This window comes from Alligator sinensis, unplaced genomic scaffold, assembly GCF_000455745.1.
Source record: "Alligator sinensis unplaced genomic scaffold, ASM45574v1 scaffold876_1, whole genome shotgun sequence".
In the NCBI taxonomy this organism is placed as follows: domain Eukaryota; kingdom Metazoa; phylum Chordata; order Crocodylia; family Alligatoridae; genus Alligator; species Alligator sinensis.
This window is the reverse complement of record NW_005841938.1, coordinates 1,567,618-1,588,456: the sequence shown is the minus strand read 5'-3', so window position 1 is coordinate 1,588,456 and position 20,839 is coordinate 1,567,618. Positions and strand designations below refer to the sequence as shown.

The 20,839-nt window shown below is 42.0% G+C and overlaps 1 protein-coding gene across 1 annotated transcript in view; it reads left to right on the top strand.

The window, feature by feature from the left end:
• CA10 (carbonic anhydrase 10) overlaps positions 1-20,839 on the top strand; it is a 354,499-nt gene that overhangs the window by 322,323 nt on the left and 11,337 nt on the right. Inside the window, exons 5-6 of the mRNA XM_006019771.3 lie at positions 10,981-11,076; positions 14,534-14,606. Of these exons, the coding sequence (XP_006019833.1) occupies positions 10,981-11,076; positions 14,534-14,606 (169 nt within the window). The remainder of the gene's footprint in view (positions 1-10,980; positions 11,077-14,533; positions 14,607-20,839) is intronic.

Here is a 20,839-nt window from a genome sequence, read left to right as displayed (position 1 = left end):
TTTGAGCACAGAGCTGGTCTCTGGCAAAATATAATGCATAATAAAGATACACATACACACATGCCAACTGGGGTGAGGGAGTTAGGCCATTTTCCCCGCAATAGCCAAAATCTGATCTTTAATGTCACTCATGTGAGTTCACAAAAAGGAAGCCTCAGACTTGAGCTGTACATAAGAACTACTGAGTGCAGGGGATATGAATAAAAGCTTAGCCTTAATATATCGTAGTCAAATCATGCCAGCATTCATAATGCTGCCAACCTTAGATGTCTAAAAAGTGCTATGTCTGCTTCTGGTCCACATTCTTGAGCAGCAAAACAAGGGCACATTCTGGATTTTCATCAACTAAAATGAAAGTAATTAATCTTAATTCCCTGTCTTCCCCCTGAAAAACAATTTCTGTTGCTCAAGGAAAACAAAGAACTATGTTTTATTGTATTATGGCAATTTAATCCATTGGAGGTGGAGGAGGATTGGGGTGGGGGGGAATCTTCCAAAGAAAATCAATAGTGTATAACAAGATTCTATATTGTACTTCAGCCAAAACTGAACCGAAAGGGATTTTCCTTGCAGTGTTCACTTTAAGTTTGTTAAAGAAAAAGAAACAGTGCCATCACTCAAAAAGCAAGATTTTATTTTCAACAAGCTTAACCTATCCACACCACCCATTGTGGAAAAGTTTTTTTGCACTTAATAAGGATTAAATTTACAGGGTTTGATGGGTATTTTGCAAAGATCTGTAGAAATCTCCTTGAAAATAGAGGATGCAAATTGAGAATGATCTTCTCGAAATCACACCATACAATTCTACACCAAGGATATACTTCTTTAGTTTGACTTCTCTAACAGGTCTTTTCCATGAGGGACACAATAGAATTGACAAAGTCTAGGTAGGAACCAAAAAGAAATAACCTGTATATTCATCCTTGAAGAAAAAGCTAATAAATAAAATTGTAGTGCAGTGGGAAAATGTACCGAATTCATTGCCTGAGTAGTTACTGCACAGTAAGGCATGTGTAGACGCCTTACTGCAGCAGTAGCCTTGTGTGTGTGGACTAACTTTAATCCCAAGTCAGTCCACACACAGCATTACTGCACTGCAATGCCTGCATGTGTTTAGGCGCCGGCGTAAAAACCGCGTACTGCACAGTAAGTTACTGCGCAGTAAATGCACTTGTAGATGCACCCCCCCAGTCACCTAAATTACCTCACCTTATTCTTCCTGGGAAAATGCAAAAAAATAGATAAGCCTTACATTGTATCCTGAAGGTTAACAATTCTTTTAACTTCCTAGCTCTTTTGGATCAAAGGAAAAGACTTCTCCAGACAAAGATCTCGCCTCAGACAGACACGGCCAGCTTGCTAGGGCCCCGGGCACTCCCCCTGTATACAACTACATCAATCACAAGCAGGGCGCATGGTAATCCTTCAGATTTTTGGATCATTTCAGGCCTTTAAAGCTAATACGACTGAACAAAACAGCATCTTCACAAACTCCTGGATGAGCCTCATAACAGGTGTTATTTTTTTGGCTCCCTAACATCCTGAAGCACAGACAGAGCTTTCCAAAATACCATGGAAACCTTTTTGTGCTCTAACACAGCTCCTGTGGGTTTAGTTGCTTTTTTGTTTTTTTGGCGTTATTTATTCCGGAATCCAACTTACCAAATAACAGATTTAAGATGTGAAGATACACCCGGTCCCCTGTTCTAGTACATAAAGGCAGATATTTATCTTCCATCAACAGTGATCCCTTAACCTAAGTCAAAGTCCAAATTGGCCTTGTGTTCTTTTCTTCTCTTCCTTTCAGTCTCTGCCAGTTTATTTAGAGGTGCAGACAGAAGTGCAACGCCCCGCTGTAACCAAGAACACTTTGCAGGAAGGGTTCTGAGTTACAATGATCCCCCGGAACAAATGCACGTTCACTGCTGGTTCCAGGGAGAAGGGGAATCGAGCTGCTGGCTGCCCCTAGCAGTGGCCCCTGCTAGCCTGCAAAGTTTTCAGAACAGGACGGGGGGGAAGGGAACAGAAGCAGCTTGTTCTAGGGGTTCACCAGCCAGTACTGGAGGGTGGGATGGGTGAATTGGAGCCACCCCAGCTCAGAGGGACTCCAGTACATGAGCTCCACCCTCTAGCAGGGGCTGAAAAAGTCCCAGACCAAACTCCCTCCACTCCCTTTCCACCCCCACCCCATTCCAAAAACAGCTCAAGGCTGGTAGGCAGTGCAGGCAAAAGTTACAGAAGATGCTCTGTTTTGAAATGCGTTCATCTAACCACTCGTGCAATTCAGATTTTCACCCAACCGGCCATTTTTTAAGCAGTCTGTAGCCGTGCACTTGTGTTTGGTCACAGCTATAAACTGCTTTCTGTGGCCAGATCAGACAAAAATTGTCACTTCTGTCTGCACCCATTATGTTTCTGTCAGTGTTAAGTTTTGTGTTACTTTGTATCTATATAATAATTGACCCCTTCTTTTTCCCTAAAACTCTGCATAGTACAAATCTCACTATATTCTGGTTGTCTGCTTTTAAATTTATTCCAAATTTGTTCTTAAGTGTCAGCTCACAGAATTTCTACTTTCCTTCAATATTCAAAAAAGTTTCTCAAGTGTTCTTGTTTGAAGGCCAAGAATAGATTCTTTTTAGCAGATTCCAGACATTTCCACTAAATTTCCAAGGAAGAATATTTTTCCTTCTCCCCCAGAGAACACTAACTTGATAGGACAGCTTTTCCATCACTATGTTTTCAAAAAGCTTGACAGGGAAGCTTGTCAGTGATTTTATACTCCTCTTCTAGGCTTTTGCAGTTGTAATTATTGCAGCTGCTAGAAAATAAGTGATCAATTTTTTTTTTTATGACTGCTTATGTTGCAGAATTCTCAGGAAAGTTTAGTAGGAGCGCTAAAGCTAAGTACAGACAGTCAAAAAGCCTGAGACTAAATTGATTCAATCTTTTCAGGTCAGCCTAAGCTGCATAGATTGAACCGATAAGCAAGTAAACAGACATCCACTTTTGATTCCAGAAATGCAGCCACATGCCTGTAGTGGCCTGGGCCAGAAGCCAGGGAGTGCTAGATTATGTCCCCCTGCTCGGCTGGAGCAGACAGCTTGGGCCAAGACTAGCTCATCCACCCTGGGGAAAAGGGGGGAGGGTTTTCAGGGGAGGCACAAAGCATCCTGGGATGCTGGGGGACTGTGAGTTAACATGAACCTGGAGACATTCCAGGACAGAAGTTCAATAAATGAATGTAACCTAAATCAGTTAAGTCTCATACTACATCCATCCAGGCTTATCTTAAACCAGTTTCAGCCATCTTGACAGCGGTTTATGGGCACTGAACTTCTGTTGTGTTACAGATTTGTACCAGTTTCCAATCACTTATACTGATTTATCTGTAATTTCTGTCCCTAGCCTAAGGGGTTGTCTGATAGTTGGCATCCTGTTCTTTCCCTTGCCGTGTCTCCAGCCTTCCTCCAGAACAATTTCATTCTGGGACATGTCCATCATATATGGTAGAGTCCTTCCAACTGACAACACTCTCTCCAACATTTGCCTTCTCCTGTCCCATAAATATGTTTAATTTTAAGTGGAGTGAGATACCAGCAATATTGGATGTGAAAATAATTGTCTTTTTTTATTGTGCATATGGATGTATGAGGACCATATGACCTCCCATTCTTCACCACTAATTTCTGATTCAGTATCATTAACCCACTTTGTCATAAACAGTGTTTTTCTTCTACAGGGTTATTGAAAATGTCTTTATATAACATAGACAATAGGCCTGTGACTAATATTTTCTGAAACTGTCAGATTTCTACTGAGGTTTACCTTTCTTTGGGAATGTGTTGAAAAATGTCTCAATTGCAGGTATTAGAAAACTGGCATTTTAATGTCACCTGCGGTACATTATATTTAGATTTTTTGAAGAAAAAATGTTTTTCTTTGAATATCTGCCCAAAACATATGATACCAATATGTTACCAGATATCAAAACATTCTAATAAATTATTAGGATTAATTTCAATATTATGCATAGGTGCTAAAGGTGATGGGTACAAGCTTAATTTCTTACATGTGTTATTCCAGGTTTTCATTGCTGTTCTCATAAAGGGGTGATTATATTGAATTTGGCATGGAAGATTTCTTAAGCCATAGTAATATATCGCATTTGACTACTGGACAGTATGTTTGCTTTATCTTTATGAAGCACTTACTCTTATGTTATCCAGTACACCAAATTTCTAAATTGGCTGTCATGATTGTTATACTTAATGTTGGGAAGCATCCATCCTCCTTTTAGCTACATCTCCTGTGTTTACTTGCATAATAGTCATGCTCACACAGCACCTGCCCCCATGAACATTGCCTCAACATTTTCAAAATAGCTCGTACGCTGGCTGCTCCTGAATTTCTAATACAACAGATGTAAAAGCTCTGTTAAAGCTCTCTTAAATGATACAGTTTGTTGTAGTAATTAGTTCCCATTCCACATTCACTTTTGTGGGTAAGATCGTGCAACGTGGGAGAAGTCCAAAAAGATGCTTAAACGCCAAATTACAACTTCCGTTTGGTGCTACTACTTCCTCCGCCTTGCTCTAGGCTAGGGTGTTCATAATGACTGTACCATTATTTTTGATAGCAGAATTTCAGGGGGAAAACATATCTGTTAGGCAAGTAAATGTAGGGATTTAAGACAAAGGAGTTGGGAACAGATCAGAACAGCCAAATGACAGAACCGTGCAATGCGCAGTGAACAGGATGCAAGAAATTACCGTAAGAGTCATTTGCAGCTGCTGAGAGTGAGAGCTTGTCAACACTGGAGATTTAGCCTCATCCTAGACATCTGCATGGCTGTAGCAGCACAAACACATAGCATTGAGGGGATAAACAGCTATTTGCACTGATGGAGTTTAACCCTAGTAGAAATCCAGGTAAACTGCACTGGCATACATGGTACCTTTATCGGAGATAATACCAGTGCTTTTCCACGGGTGCAGCTATATAATGGCACAAATCCTCAGCCCTGACAATGCTTCTGTTTCCCAGAACTCAAAATGTCTCTGCAGTTGCCTCTTACACTGACTAATTGAAAGAAGCAGACTATTTCAAAACCAGCTGGCAACAGCAAAGCAAAGAGCAGCAGCATTTGAATCAGTTCACACAACACGCTCTCATCTGCAGCTCCTGGAAAACAGTCTACTTAAAGGATGAAGCTGAAGATTATTTGAAAATAGAGGCTGAAAACTCTCTTTGCAGCCCCTGCATCTGCTTGAATCAACCAGAATTTAACAAGCATTTGGCCCGCTCACAAATTCTACAGAAAGTTCGAGATGCCTAATTAAATTATCTCAGTCTCTTCCATAAAGAAAAAAAAAAGCCCTGCGAAATTGGTGTGTACATGCTCACTGACTTTCTCTCTCTCACCTCCCTCTGCACACACAGGACTTATGTTATATTTGTTTTCACATTTTTGGGAAACAGCTAATGTCTGAAGCAGTTTAGTAGCTTTTAGAAGTTAATACCCTGTTATGGAAGCAAGCACATTTGTAGATCCTTAAAATAGTTTCCTTTTACAAAAATGTTTTTAATGCCATGGATTCCTTTTATTGCAAAATAATTTAAATGACTTCAATCCCCCCCCCCCCCCCACCCCCTGGGAAAGATTTCAACCCCCCCCCCCCCCATCAGTTAGGTGAATTTAGACCCTTATAAATGGTTTTTAATAGAGTTGTCTTAAAAAGTTAAGGCAATTTGGGTATTAAAATGTCGGATGAATTAGTATCAAAAGAACCAAGCGCGGTTTCATGACATGAGACCACTTAAGACCCAATTCTATGGGAACTTTGCCATAGAAGTCAAGAAGCAGAATCAAAACTCTAGTTAGCAATACATTTTTAGCCATATTGCTTATCAGCATGATTTTGTTAGGGGAATTACCTCGGCTTATTTACATGCTGTGTTTGGTGCATGTTGTTGAGAAGAGTATTCAGAGACTGCTCATTTAAATGGATTCTGTGTGTTAAAGAATGCTTGGTGAATAAAGGGAGCAAAATGAATGGTTTACAAAATGTTAATTGACATACACAGTGCTGCTTCTTGAGTCAAATTCATCTAACTTGGCTTGTTAATTGTCAGGTGATTGGTATAGTTTGTGTTTTGACACACAGAGTTGTTGTTTGTGGAAAATAAATGGTACCTGAATATTTTAATGGTTTTTATTCAATATTTATTTTACTTGTTGAGCAACTAATCATGTTTCTCAATGATAGTCACGATTAATTGTTCCCACCATAGCCTTTGTCATTATTTTATTGTCTTGGAAAGGTGGATCATCAAAACCCCTTCCTAGTAGAGCTGCTCAAAATGTTTTAATGTTAGGCATTCAGTTACAGAAAAAAAAGGAGCATATTTTTGGTTGGCAGTATTCACAGTATAGATATTATTCATCAACCTCTGTTTTATTAAAGCAGTGGTTTAAACCACTCTGACTTTTAGCAAGTTTGGAAGCTTGTGTGTGTGTGTTAAATATATGTATATAGTCTCTCACAAAAACACAAGCAATTTGAACAACCGGAAAGGAGGGCAAGTCTGCCTGTGTGCGAGACTACAGAAAAGGGCATTAGGAACACTGCTGTCAAATGGTGGAGTTCTCTAGCAAGCAGTTACAGATATTCCCGAGGATCAGAGGGTGCGACTACACAAGACAGTTTACTGTATCACCATCTGCACATGCTCACATTTACTGTGCAGTAAATTAGTCTACTGCACAGTTAGCTACTACCTACTCTGGGAAACTAGCAGGGGCTGGGAGTCATCCAGCTCACTCCCCGGGGCCACAAGCTCTGCAAAGCATGGAGCTGCTCCGGGAGACAAGCAAAGGGGCGGCTCTCTCCTGGCCCTGTGCACATCAGGTCCCTTCCCAATGTGGATGGAGCCAGGAAATCCAGGCTCTCCTGGCCCTGTGTCCACTGGGACTGCAACCAGCCCTGTGCCCCTTTCCAGCCCCTGGGCTAGCACCAAGGGAAGGGGGCAGAGCAGGGCATGAGCAGCACTGTACTGGGTTGCTCCCATTGGAAGCAAATTTGCTCCCAAGAGGGAGCACGTGTAGACATGTTCCTGGGTCAGCTTACTGCACGGTCAAATATTACAGCAAAATAAAGACAGTAAAATACTGCACAGTAAGCCTACTTTGAATTAATAGCACATGTAGATGTTCCCAGAGTGTATTGCAGGAAGAAAAGATTCAGTAGAGAACGGCAGATAAATTAAATAGACAACCAGTGTCTCATTAGTTCAAGCCTGTTGACTCATCCAAGAACTCCACGGATTGCTTGCAATTGCAGCTAGCCATTTGGTGTAGATGATTGCAGCGACAATGCTAGCGCCAGGAGTTCCTTTCATTCAGTCTTGATCCCTTAAATTCTGTCTTCAGCTTATTCATTCTGGCCAATCTTGCATTTGCAATTTGGTTTGTTAGGTCAATAAAAGATGACCTAGGTCACTCAAATACTTAGTACAGAAGAAACTTCTATCTAAAGAAGTCTGCGTGACCTATTTACTCAAGAATTCATTGGCTGACTCTGTCAGCTGGAGTGAATGCTAGCAAATAAAAATGCTACCGAGTTTAAAAATGTCAGCAAAGGCACAGTCCCAAGGACTAAGATGCTATGAAAGTTCAGTAACATCACAACTGATGACTAATGAGTCTGTAACCTCTGGTTCTGTTTAGTGAAAACTCTCATTAATTCTTCACAAGACCTTTAGAAAACATAACTACAATAGGATGGATAATGTTTCCCTCAACCTTGCTGACTGTCAAAAGCTCAGTAGATGACTTCATTGCCCAGTTTGACATTTTTACCTCTTCATTTTGATTTGTTTTGTTCCCTTGTTTTTAAAAAAATACCTACTGTGCCAATGTAAAAAGGTCACAATCCAGCAGAGGAGAAAAATAACAGAAATTAGCACATTCTGTCAGCCATTTTGACCCGTGCATTAAGATCTCTTAAATTACGTGCGAGATTTTAATGTTAAAACTGAGGATTTCAAAACTGCTGAAGCTACTACAGCCAAATTCCACTTGTTCCCCCCCTCCAAGTTTATACTGTGCTGATCATCCTAATGTACGAACAACTGTGTATCCTTACTGACCATATCTTTATGGATCGTTGTGGGGGAGGGATATTTGATTCAAAGAATGACAGAAAGATCAGCTCCTGAGTGATTTGCACATAACAGGATACATTTTGCAATCATAGGAGCATTTAGGAAACAGAAATACCTGAATACTTCCCAATATTTATATGAATAATTTATTCCTCAGTTTGTGACTGATGAGGTAGCAGTGGGATAAGGTTATGCTTGATTTGGAAATGGATTCCGACCCTGATTGCTGCTGGAATATGTGTTGATGGACATATGTGTCTGGGTGGCAAAAAACACTTTACTTGTATTATTTTTAATACACACACCACATAATAGAAACAGGTAACTCTTATTGCAGCAATCCTTGCTACTGTGTATCCTCCTTGTCCTACAGGGTCCAAAATTTCTGTCCATTGTAGGAAGAGACCGGACCCTATTTTAATGAGATTTTTCTTTTTTCCTGCCTGTGATCATTTTATGAGTCGGGTGGGCAAGGAACCTGCTGTGGAGCAACTTCTTTGCTGTCTGTGGTAGATATGAGCTCTTTGTAGGGTTCAAGAGAATCATCAGGAGAGGAAACTGATACTGTGCTGACATTTTAAACCAAATGGAATACGTTCTTCATGCAGTCAAGGATTTTTTAATGTAAAAAGAAATACTTTTCAAAGTTACTTTAGGTTCAAAATTCAGATTTGAATTCAGCCAACATTATGTGGGATGTCATTAGCACTGGTATGAAACCAGAATAATCCCACTGGCTTCAGTAGAGTAAATCCAGATTTACACTACTGTAATGGAGTAGAAGTCAGAGTAGCTTACCAGTAGAAGTCAAACCCCCCTTGTTAAGGGATACTGCATAATGCCTATGCTGGTGTTAGGGCCAAGTATTTGGATGCTATCATTCTGACACTAAAATGTAAATCCTTAGATCAGGCATTTTCCACCTGCCTACAGCTGCAGGAATCCACCAGCTCAAGTTAGAGTCACAGAAAATTAGGGTTGGAAGGGACCTCAGGAGGTCTTAAAGCAAGACCATCCCCAACTAGATCATACCAGTCAGGGCTTTTGTCAAGCCAGGCCTTAAAAACCCCCAAGGATAGAGAGTCCAGCACCTCTCTGGGTAACCTGTTCCAGTGCTTCACCACCCTCCTAGTGAGACATTTTTTTCTAATATCCAACCTAAACCTCCCTTGCTGCAACTTGAGATCATTGCTCCTTGTTCTGTCACCTGCCACTACTCGGTGCGTGTAGACGACACGGGCGTTAATATAAACCGCCCAAAAATTTGAACGTGGCTTTTTTTTTGGTGCAGTGCATTGACAACAGTCCAACTTCATCCTCTTTGTAACCATCCTTCAGGAAGTTAAAGGCTGCTATCAAATCCCCCCTTGGTCTTCTCTTCTCCAGACTAAATAATCCCAGTTCCCTCAGCCTCTCCTCGTAAGTCATGTGCCCCAGCCCCTGAACCATTTTCATTGCCGTTTTATTGTATTCAAAGCTCCCACACCAAACCAGTGGTAGCCATTAGTGTTGTCCTCAAGCTATAGAAGTGCCTGTCTAATTTTCCAACTTGATCTTGGGGAAGAGGTTCATTTCCCCAGTCGCTAATGCCATTTTCTCTGGCTTTGCAAAAGGGATGAAGATTTCACCCTTAATAGGATCTGACCTTTTTTTAAAAAGATCCATTATTAGTACATTATTATATAATGCTCAGTACCTGTCTCAATACATCACACCAATTAGTGAACAGTGAATCCCAGGAAGTTCAGTCAAAGATATAAAAATGACTTATTTTTAGACTTTATTTTCTTTCCCTTCTTCTCAGTAATTACCACTGGATTTTTTTTTCCTCCTTTAAGTTAAATTTAAATCATGATGTGGCTCTTTGAGGTTCAGGAAATAGATCTCTGGTTTCAATTCAGAAGTCAAGCTGCTGTTGTTTCAAAACTGCTGGAGCGATGGCCCTTATTTTCCGGTCACAGTTGCCTGAAGTTAGACATCGAAATACGTCATCTGATTGTCAGGAATGTTAAATGCTCACAGCTCCCACAGACTTCATCCTGAGCACCAATTGTTCCTCAGCTCTGAAAAACCAGGCTGTTGATTTATATTATAATATTGCTCAGTGACCCCGATTACATTTCAGACCCATTCTGCTGGGCAATTGAAAAATATGTTGCAAGACAGAAAAATCCCTGCTCCTAAGACTCGGTTGCCAAAAATGTAAATTCCAAACTTAGATGAAATGCAATAAACTCATGCCATTAGCCAGCAGAGAGGTGATGGAGGAAGAAGGGAGAACAAAGGTAGCTGTGTCACAATCAGTACCTAACTCAGGGGACCCAATTTGGAAAATTTTGGCCAGCAGACACTAGTATGTTGAATCTGGAAATGTTTGGCTTCAACGTCTCCTGCTCTCTATCCCATATGTTAGTTAACTACAGTATTTCAGCTCCAGCCCCCTTCCAAGTTTGACTCGAAGCCGAAGAGCACATTTTATGCGATGCCTGTGGCACAAATATTGTTGCAGCAGGGAAATGTTGCCAGCCCCTGCAGTGCAGTTCGTTTCTTAATATGTGAAAATTCACTTACTGACAGTTTAGAAGATGATACTATGATGCTGTGCCAATTTGAGCCAGATGGTCACTGAGATTATTAAAATCATGCATGTTACACAAACCTCCAAGAACCTGCAGTTACAAATTTTATTAGCATGGTGGGGTTCCTAATACAAACAAGGAAGCATCTATATCAATGGGAGCATTTGTATATTTAAATAACGCACAATGTGATACTGTTTAATCATCATTTTTCCCCCTCCCCATCTTTTAGGTTCAACTAATCCACTATAACCATGAGTTGTATACAAATGTCACAGAGGCTGCAAAGAGTCCAAATGGCTTGGTGGTAGTTTCTATATTCATGAAAGTAAGTATTTCACATTCATAATTACCTAATGTGTGCACTACCAAAATCGGGATTTTCCCCACTAATAGGATTTCAGACATAGAACTAGTCCTTACTGACTGCGTGATGGTTGTGCCTAGGGAGGACCCCCGCCTCCGATGCTGGTAGTAGAATAAACGTGATAGAAACACAAGCCCTGCTCCAAGGTGCTTGCAGCCTAATGGAGAAGACAGCAGGCGGCTGGGGAAGGAGAGGCGAGGGGAGGATAAGCGAGAGTGAAACAATCACGTCTGATATCATTAAGCAGCAGTCAGAGCAATTTATAGCTATGACAGAAAAGTTATTATTCTGCAGATTTGCAGTTTCTCTGGCTGCTGAGATGCAAGAGCAAGCATTTAATTACAATTAAACCTTTTCTAGTAGGGCAAGGGATGGGGGAGGGAGGGGGAGAGTGTGTTGCACATTAGAGGCATGCTGTTACATTTAAAAATCAACAAATGATTTTCTCTACCAGTGTCATTTCAGATATCAAACCTGAAAGAATGCTGCAAATCTAATGGTCTTTTACCTTTTGGGTTTCACACTGTTGGAAAAACATATTTTTATTTCCCATGTTTTTGCCTTTGTACTCCTCAGAATCAGAAAGACACTTTATATTCACCCACATCTAGGCCCCCTCTACATGTGCAGGATAAGGCGCGATTGGATCTGATGCATGATGCACACAATTGTGCCTTCTGCCACACCACGCATGCATGGCAGGAGGCGCAAGTGTGGGATTGTGCATTAGATCCAATTGCGCCTTATTGCCAGTGTAGCAAGGAGCTGATCCTGGGCTCCCCACTCCACTTGCAAGAAGCAGGCGCCTACGGCTGGGAGCCCTTGTTGCTGAGGAGGCTCCTGGCCATGGGGGCTGTGCTCAGTCAGGACAGAGCCCCGCAGGTTCCTGGTCTCAGCTCAGGCACAACCGGGACACAGACTCCCCACCGTTCATGGGCTCTGGGTCCTGGATATGCCTCGCCTGCAGTTGGGACCAAGAGTCCCAGCTCACGGGGCTCTGGGTCACGGCTGCACGCAAAGCCTCACAGCTGGGACCCAGTGCCCTGTGACTCGCAGGACTCTCACTCCTGGCTGTGCATGGGACACAGCTGGGACCAAGAGCCCCATGTGGACCCAGGGGTTTCACGCACCCCCAAGCCTTGGGGATCATTGCAACTGCGATCCTCGGGACTCCACGGCTCCCCTGTGGCTGGGATCCCTGCCAGCTTGCAGGCTTCGAGACACAGGGGCACCCTGTGCATGTTAAAGCTCAATAGCAACCAGCTATAAAGTTATTTTATAGCTGGTTGGGGCTTTTTATCATATGATAGCTACTTTGAACCTGTAGCTGGTCTCAAAGTAACTGCATGATTAACCAGTTAATTGTGCAATACCTACAATGTGTAGAGGGGTCCTAGTGTTAGACTCTGAACTTGCAGTTTATTCACACCTTCTTAGATTCCTCTTCTATCCCCAATCTAAGGAACCGAGGGCAATATATGTACATCCCCCTCCCCCCCCCAACTTGCCTTAGTAAATTAACAAAGAAAAAAATTGTTCCATGTAAAAACTGTCATCTGTTTCTGCTAGAAAAGCAAAGCTCTGAGTGCCAAAGGACCTGGCCCACATTCCTAGGAGTTGCACATCACGTGCTTTCTTATGAAAAATACTATTTAATACGCTTCAAACTAGATTTGTAAGAATCAACTCACCAGCCGCCAACCTCAGGACCCAATATCCTTTTCAACAGCCATCCTGGCAAGTTGGGTGTTTCAATTACCTTTGTACAGCTTTATTGAGGCATTTATTACAAAGATCTTCAGACCACTGCTTTCATCCCCTGTATACTGTGCTATGATCCCAATGAGTTAGTTGAAGATCTTGCGAAGGGATGGGATTGAAGCAGTTACACACAGCCCAAAATTTCAAAACTGTGCAAATAACTGTGTAGCACTGGTTCAAATATTTCCCATCACATAATCTCCAGTATATAGTGGAAACACGTTGCTTAGATTGCCAAAGTTAAAATCGTGTCTCAAAATAATCATGTATGGAACATGGCATCTACTACCAAACATCTCTGAACGTTTAAAAGGTTAAGGTAAAACTTTTTCACTGAATAAAACCACCGCGCCCACCTCAAAAGGCACCAAATCCTGTGCCAAACACTAGTCATTCAGTCATGGATCGGCCGTCTCCTAATGCTGCTTATTCTGGGAGCAGAGTCCCTTGCTTGGTCCAGCAGGAGGAGAGAAAATAATTTTGGGAATTATTAGGATATCAGAGACTTCCTTTCTGAAGGGAAGGATCCAAAACTGAACCTTTCCCAGAGCTTGGGGGGGGGGGGTTATGTGAAACAGGGGTTCTGGCTCACGACTATCTCCATCTATTTTTCCAAGTTATATATTGCATCTTACAATCTTTCCAGCCTCTCAAACCAGTTCCAAAAGCTGCATGTGTCACCACAGCATCCAACCCGATGCTAAAAAAAGATACTATGAGTCAGACCAACCTGGACAGGAGTTAAAAATGATTAGGTTACCTAGAAAGCTAAGCTACACAAGCAAGTTGCATCAATAGGTCATTAGAGGGCAGGGTCTAAGTGACAACATCTGATAGCTTAGTTACTTATCAATAATTGCTCTGCTACTTGCAGTGCAATAACATCGCCCTGGCTAAACAGTAAAAATGAATTGCTGATCCATGTAATTACCTGTATACAGCCCCCTGTAGTAACTGCTGCCTCTAAGTCTTGTATTGGACCCTTGTCCTTCCCTCTTATGCCCAAATGCCGGGGGGTACAAAGTGACACCAATTTATTTCTGAAAGGTAAGTCATTTACATGCAAAGCAGAGGCAAAATGCCTAACACTAATTTACAGCTGTTGGAAATCTCACTCGTAAAATGTATTTTAATAATATTGCTGTTAACATTTATTTTCTATATTAAATACTACTGCTGCTGTGGCTAAGTACTTCTGAATAAATAAAAAATAGAATAGAAATAGATACAACAGGGAGAGAAGAGATGCTTATGGTACTAGAGGTCTGACAGAACAGACCCAGGCATAGATCTGACCATAAACACTAGAAAATAAAATACTCCATGCAAGGACACCAAGCAAAAGCTTAAAAATCCCACTTAAGACAATGGGGGTGAGACCCTGTTTTCACCTTTCACCCAGCTCTTAATCTTTTCTCCTGCTTTCACTTCTTGGGTGAAAACTTTCTGATCAGTTCTGTTAAGAGACATCTGACCTTAGATGATGATACTTCTGCCCACAAGAGTTAAAAATAAATGTCAACTTCCTGCATAGCAATCATATATCTGACTTCCTATTCATATCTACATCAATGCAGAAAACAGATTTTTTTTGTTTCCTGGAATGAGATGTTTGTCATGAAAAAGTTTTTGACATTAAACATTTTTCCCCCTATAGGTATCTGAATCATCAAATCCTTTTCTAAATCGTATGCTAAACAGAGACACCATAACGAGAATAACGTATAAAAGTAAGTTCCTTTTCACTCACGGTGGCTAACAGTTGTATATAGCTAATGTTAAAGGATATAATTAATGAACCAGAGGTTAGGAAAGATGCTTTTTTTAGGCAAAAATTATGACACTTACATGGCCGGTGATCATAGGTGCTGAATTTGGGGACTTCGACTTACATGTAAGAGCCTGACAGAGTCATCAGTTCATAGCATGAATTTTGAAAACTCAAAGTTTATTTTGTGTTTGAAAGAGCAATCAATTAATCAGCCTAATTTTAAGAATTACACTTTGGCATGGAAGCATAAGGGAAACGGCACCGGTGATAATGAAAGTTACAGAAGGAACAGTCTGGGCTATATGATATCAGAGGGTACTTGGAGAAAACATTACCTACAGATACTCTTTGTCATTACTTGATTTTGATATGGGTGTTTCCCATGTTATCAAATATTCAGCAGGTGTTCCTTTTTTATTGTGTTTAAAAAAGCTGATATTTCTACCAAGTTGTTATTACTTTTATTAATATTAACATGAAAGGGGGTCAGGAACATAGGTACTCTTTCCTGTATTCAAATTTGGAATACTTTTAACAGATATCATTCAGTAATTTTGTATTAGTACATTGAACCCAGGGAAAACTCAAGCTTAAATATCACTTGACTGGACAAACTGAACCTGTTCTCTTAGAAACCCTATCTTCTTTGTTAGATACTCACTTCACTTGAGACTAGCCATCGAGATCAGGCCAATAACCAGGTGAAATTTAATTTAGACTTGGGGGGAATTCCCTGGCAAAACTGCAAAATGGAGCAGACCTTTCTGAATCTCCATCTATTTGTGTTACTCCATGAACAATCATTAGGACTTTTTCAGTTCACTTGTAAACAGAGTAGGGGGGTGGAAGTCGGGGAATTTCGATTCTGTTCTCAGCTCTTGGACCTTGAACAAGTCACTTAAGCGGGCTCCACCACGTTTTGCGCTCCTGTAGACTGACTGTCCCTGACTTTACGAAGGCTCAGGGTCAATTTTAAATTTAACATTTAGTATCTGGGAAACTCATTTGACCTGAAAAACCAATATACTTTTCTGAATTTTATGTTTGTAACAAAATTCACCTGATCTAAAATTTCTGTATGAACAGTTGGGAGGGTCTCCTCTACATATCTATTTACAACATGCAGGCGCCCTTACTAAGGGACAGGTTAGTTTAGTCCCATAAAAATCCTACTTTCCCTCTCCTCTGTGAGGTTGGGAGGGCAAGATAGAAAGACGAATAGATTTAATCCAAAAAGGAGACCATTATAATCACCTAGTGTGAACTGTTGTGTCACGTAGGCCATAAAAGCTCATCCAATAACTCCCATCTTTAGAAAGAGACTGGGCCTTGATTTAAATCTTAAATGATGGAAAATCCATCACATCCCATAGTCCGTGGTGCCAGTGGTTAGTTAGTTCTGTTAACAACTTGTACCTTTTTTGCCAGTGTAAATTGCTATAGCTTCAGCTTCCAGCCATTACATCTTGCTACATCTCTGGTCTGTTAAAGAGGCCACTTGAAAAATCTTCTCCCCGTGGAGGTGTTTTTCAGAAGCAATTACTAAATTCCCATGACACATTTTTCATGAGATCATTCGCATGGGAAGCAAGGTATCCTCCACTCCTTCATGGAAGCAGCAAGGGTTTGGACCCAATGTATGGTTTTCTTGACTTCTTGCCCTACAATACCCTGACAACACAGCTTCATCTAGTCACAGTTTCACCTACTTGTTGCTGCCTCTAGAACACATTTAATGGAGGAATCATAGGACGGAAAAAGCTGAGATCCAGGGTCTTCATCGAGTCCTTGTGCACAACCTAAGTTATTAAAGTTTAAAAGTGCACAAGGACTCGATGAAGACCCTGTATTTACTTGTCTGAGGATGCTTTGTGGGTAAGTAGGGGAGTGTGTATATGTTCCTCTTACTTGTTCACCCTCTTCCAAAACGCTGATTTCTGGGTAGGGAAAGGAGGAGCTAAGATGTACACACATACACATGCATGCATGTGTGCACTACTGTCTAGAGTAGAGTAAATAGACAGCATGTTCCACAACCTCCCATCAAGTACTTCTTATTTTCTCTCTCTGACAGCTCTGTCCATTCATTTTGAGTTGCTAAATGGAGAAAAGCCATAGATTAAAGCATTCTGATAGAAACACATGATAGGTGCTTTTAGGCTGCAAAGTCAAAAATAATTGGACTCTTAAAATTTACATGGTGGTGAATATTAACCCATGTATCTGTTAAAATGGAGGAAACTAGCTGCATAGGGTCAATGTGTATCACAGTACATTGAGCTTACTTCCTGCAATAACCGGTATCAACTGAATGTGTGGTTGGTGCAGACTGGGAACGTGAAAATGTTATTGAAAGTAATTTTGCAGTTGTGATATATGATGGATTATAGTGCCATTGCTGAAAACTAATTCTATTTTATATAGTACAAGGATTTCTATACTGCTTTTAAACAGTCAGAAATTTAACTTACACTTTAAGGATTCACTACCCAGAGTCAATATTCACCATATTTGTTACCAAAAAAAGCCAATCCCAGTAACTTCAGTAGGAGTCTGGCCAAGTTTGAGATCAAATTAGATGCAAAGTCAGGTACAGTAAATAGGAAAAATAAACAGCGGCTTAAGAAGAAGGAGTAAGAGATTTTCTGTTCCAAATTATGACCAAGGGCAAAAATGTGTTAAAAAAGGCTTTCTACTGCAGGAAAACATTAATGGTTGAAATAGACATAAATGGCCCACTTATGTGGGTATTTCACTCATCTGCCTGCAATTCTACACAAAGAATTGGTTTTGAATGGATTGAAATGGCTGTTCTGTTAAACAGACCAAACAGTCAAGAACTATAAGGCTATCTCTAAAGAAAAGATCGAAAGAAAAATTATTTTAATATTCTTGTTTAAACTGAGGGACAAAAGGTGGCTCTCTTTCCTTTTAAACTAGCTGTGCCATATTAGTTTTCACTTCTGCTGATAGAGGAGCCCACACATTCCCACAATGTTGGATAAAACCAGAAATTTAGCTTCCAAGGAGTCTGTACAGAAATTTGGACTTCCTGTGATGCACTGAAGTTGATGCCAAGACTCCAACCAGAAGGAAGAACTTGCCTAACTTATTACTAAGCACCTAGGCTATGAATAGACATTCAAAAAGCCTGAATTGATTCAATCTTGGTAGGTTAGTCTACGCTGCGCAGATTGAACCGATTAACAATTGGATAGACATTCACTTTTGAACCAGAAAATGCAGCCACATGCCTGCAGTGGCTTAAGCCAGAACCCCGGGGGGAGAGAGGGGAGGGGTGGTAGAGCACACCTGCCAGCCACTGCCAAAAGGGAGGAGAGACAAGCCCTCCAAACAGCTCTCACCCCTCTCTGCTGGAGCAGAGGAAGTGTGGCCAGGCACCAGCCCAAGGCTGTCCCGCTGGAGGGTGGGAGTTTTAAATCGATGGGGGGCACAAAAAGCCTCTTTCTGAAGCCAGCATGTATTGAACGCAGCATTTTGCAATCTCAAGCACACACACGAAGAACAACCAAAGCTCTTTGCCTAAGCTAAGATACAACCCAGTAAAACACAATGAGACCAAATGCAACTTAATCTAACTTAAAATAGAATGTAATACACCAAAAAGACAAGGCAAAGTTTTGCATAAGTTTTATGTAATCCTGAGGGCGATAGCCGATCACGCCGACCAGTGGGACTGTCCCCCAATGGCTGATCGCACTGACCCAGAAGTGGCAGCAGCACACCACTGGCATTTCTGGGAGCACCACTGGCACTTCTGGGTGGGCACAATTAGCTACAGGGATCACTTCTCCTGGCTCCGCCACTCCCCGGCTGGCGCTCTGAGGGAATGCTGTGCTCTCGCCTACCCCCCCTGCCTGGGAATGCTGGCTGTCAGGGGTGCATGTGCACCCCCATGCACCCCCTACGTGTCACCACTGGCTCTCTGCATTCTTTGACCAAGTTGTATGCAACCCTCAAGCTGTCTGGAACCTCTTCCTGTTCCCTTAGCTCCATCTCCAGTACATACATGTCATGATTGTGCCGGGTCTTTGCCACCAGCTTCCACCTCTCATTCTGGTCCTGTAGGGCTCAATGGCACCAGTACATTGAGCTGGGGAAGGGGAGATTAAGGCCCCTCCCAGACCCTAGATGGGTTTGCCTGTGGGGGAGCAGTCCCTCTCAGGCTGTTGCCTGCCTGAGCCAATTACCCTGCTCAAACAGAGAGCAGGGGTTGTGGGCAGCACACTGAGCTGGGGAAGCGGGGGCTTAAAGCCCCTCTCAGACCCTCCCAGGGTTTGTCTGGGGGGGAGACCAGCTGCTGTCCCCAGCCAGGCTTCCCACCCCCATCCCTTTCTAGCCTGGGTAGTGAGGGCTGGCTGATGAGCAGAGGGGCAGGGCCAGCCCTGCTCTCTCAAGTAGACAGCACAGTACAGCCCAAGACTAAAATGCATGCTGGGATGCTGGGGGACTGTGATTTAACTTAAACCAGGAAGGGGTCTGGGACAGAAGTTGCATAAACCAGTTTGACCCAAATCACTTAAGTCTGATACTACCTTCCATCAGGTTTATCTTAAACCAGTTTCAGCCATTTTGAAACTGGTTTATGTTCACTGAACTTTTGTTCTATTACAAGTTTAAACCAGTTTCTGATCACTTAAACTGGTTTATGTGTAACTCCTGTCCCTAGCCTTAACGCTAAACTTCCTTTTGAGGTGACATAAATCCATGTCCCTATTTTCACAGATCCTGCAAATAGAACTTGAGACAAGCATTTCCTAAAGTAGTTTAAAATTTTTGAGATTTCAGGTTTTCACAGACCACGTTTAAATGTCTCAAGACTAGGCTTCAGAAGTCTTGAGTTCTCATAGCTCCAGTTATAAACAATAAGTGCTTCAGATTTTCAGTTTCCCTCTGAAAACTTCAGACCCTAAATGTCTAATGCTGGGCATCCAAAATTACAGACAGCTTTTCTCAGTTTGGAGTGATGTGACATGTTCAAGCTCACTTTCTGAGCCAAGAGTAGAATTCAGAATCCTCCTGGTTCCCCAGGTTGTACTTCCCTTTTTAGGAATTATATTAAATATATGATCTGATATGATAGCAATTTTCATGCCTTAAATAAAAGTTAAATACCCATAAAGTATCACTATCTGAACCCTAGCTAACCAGATTCAAGGGCCCATTGTAATTAGTGGTAGTTTGTAGGGCTGTGGAAAGCTTCGGTCCCTGATTGGATTTGGCAGAGATTCGGCCTGATTTGGTGGCCAAATCTCCAAATGCAAATCGAATCAGATGACCCTTTAATCTCTCTGAATCGAATCGGAACCCTCCGAATCGATTCGGATATTCGGACATAGAGACAGCTTTAAATGTTTTTTCTACATACCTCTAGGTAGCAGGCAGCTCGTGAATGCTGTGATGCTGGGGCAGATGGAGCATCCCACAGAAGCACAGGGAGCTCCCCAGCACGCTTGGCAGCAGACCCAGAAGTGGACCAGAACCACTTCTTCCGGGTCCACTGGGGAGTGCGCAGGGGGTCCCCCTGGCTCGGTGACTGGTGCCTCCTAGGTCTGGGGAGGCACCCGGGGCCCCCTCACAGCTGATTGCTGAGCTGGCGGTGCAGGGGGGGGCGCCCCAGCATGCTCCCCAGCAGCCCCAGAAGTACTTCGGGTACACTTCTGGGTTCACCACCAAGCACGTGGAGGGCCCCCCTGCACTCCTGTGGGATGCTCCATCCGCCCCAGCATCACAGCATTCACAAGTTGCACTGTTATCTTGAGCTATGTAGAAAAAACTTTTAAAGCTATGTCTGCGTCCAAATCACTGATTCTCTGAATCAGCATCGAATCTTGACATTCGGATTCAGTTGAATCAAATCAGGGACAGTGGTCTGAATCAACGAATCGAATCACTGTCCCTGATTCGGGCCAAATCCGAATCAAATAGGGTCCGTTTCGCACACCCCTAGTTGTTTGCCATGCCATTGGGATCAGATCCTATTCATTTTAATTGAGTTCTGGTAACTACAAGAAGTTGATGGATATGTGCATTTTTTATGTAATTAGTGGAAGCCTGTGGCTTGATTAGTTTCTTAAAGGAAAAACGTGGGCTAAGTTAAGGATTTGTAGTACTACCTATGAAGAGAAGGACTAGAAGAATCGCCAGAACAAATGCACAAGCAGAGGAAAG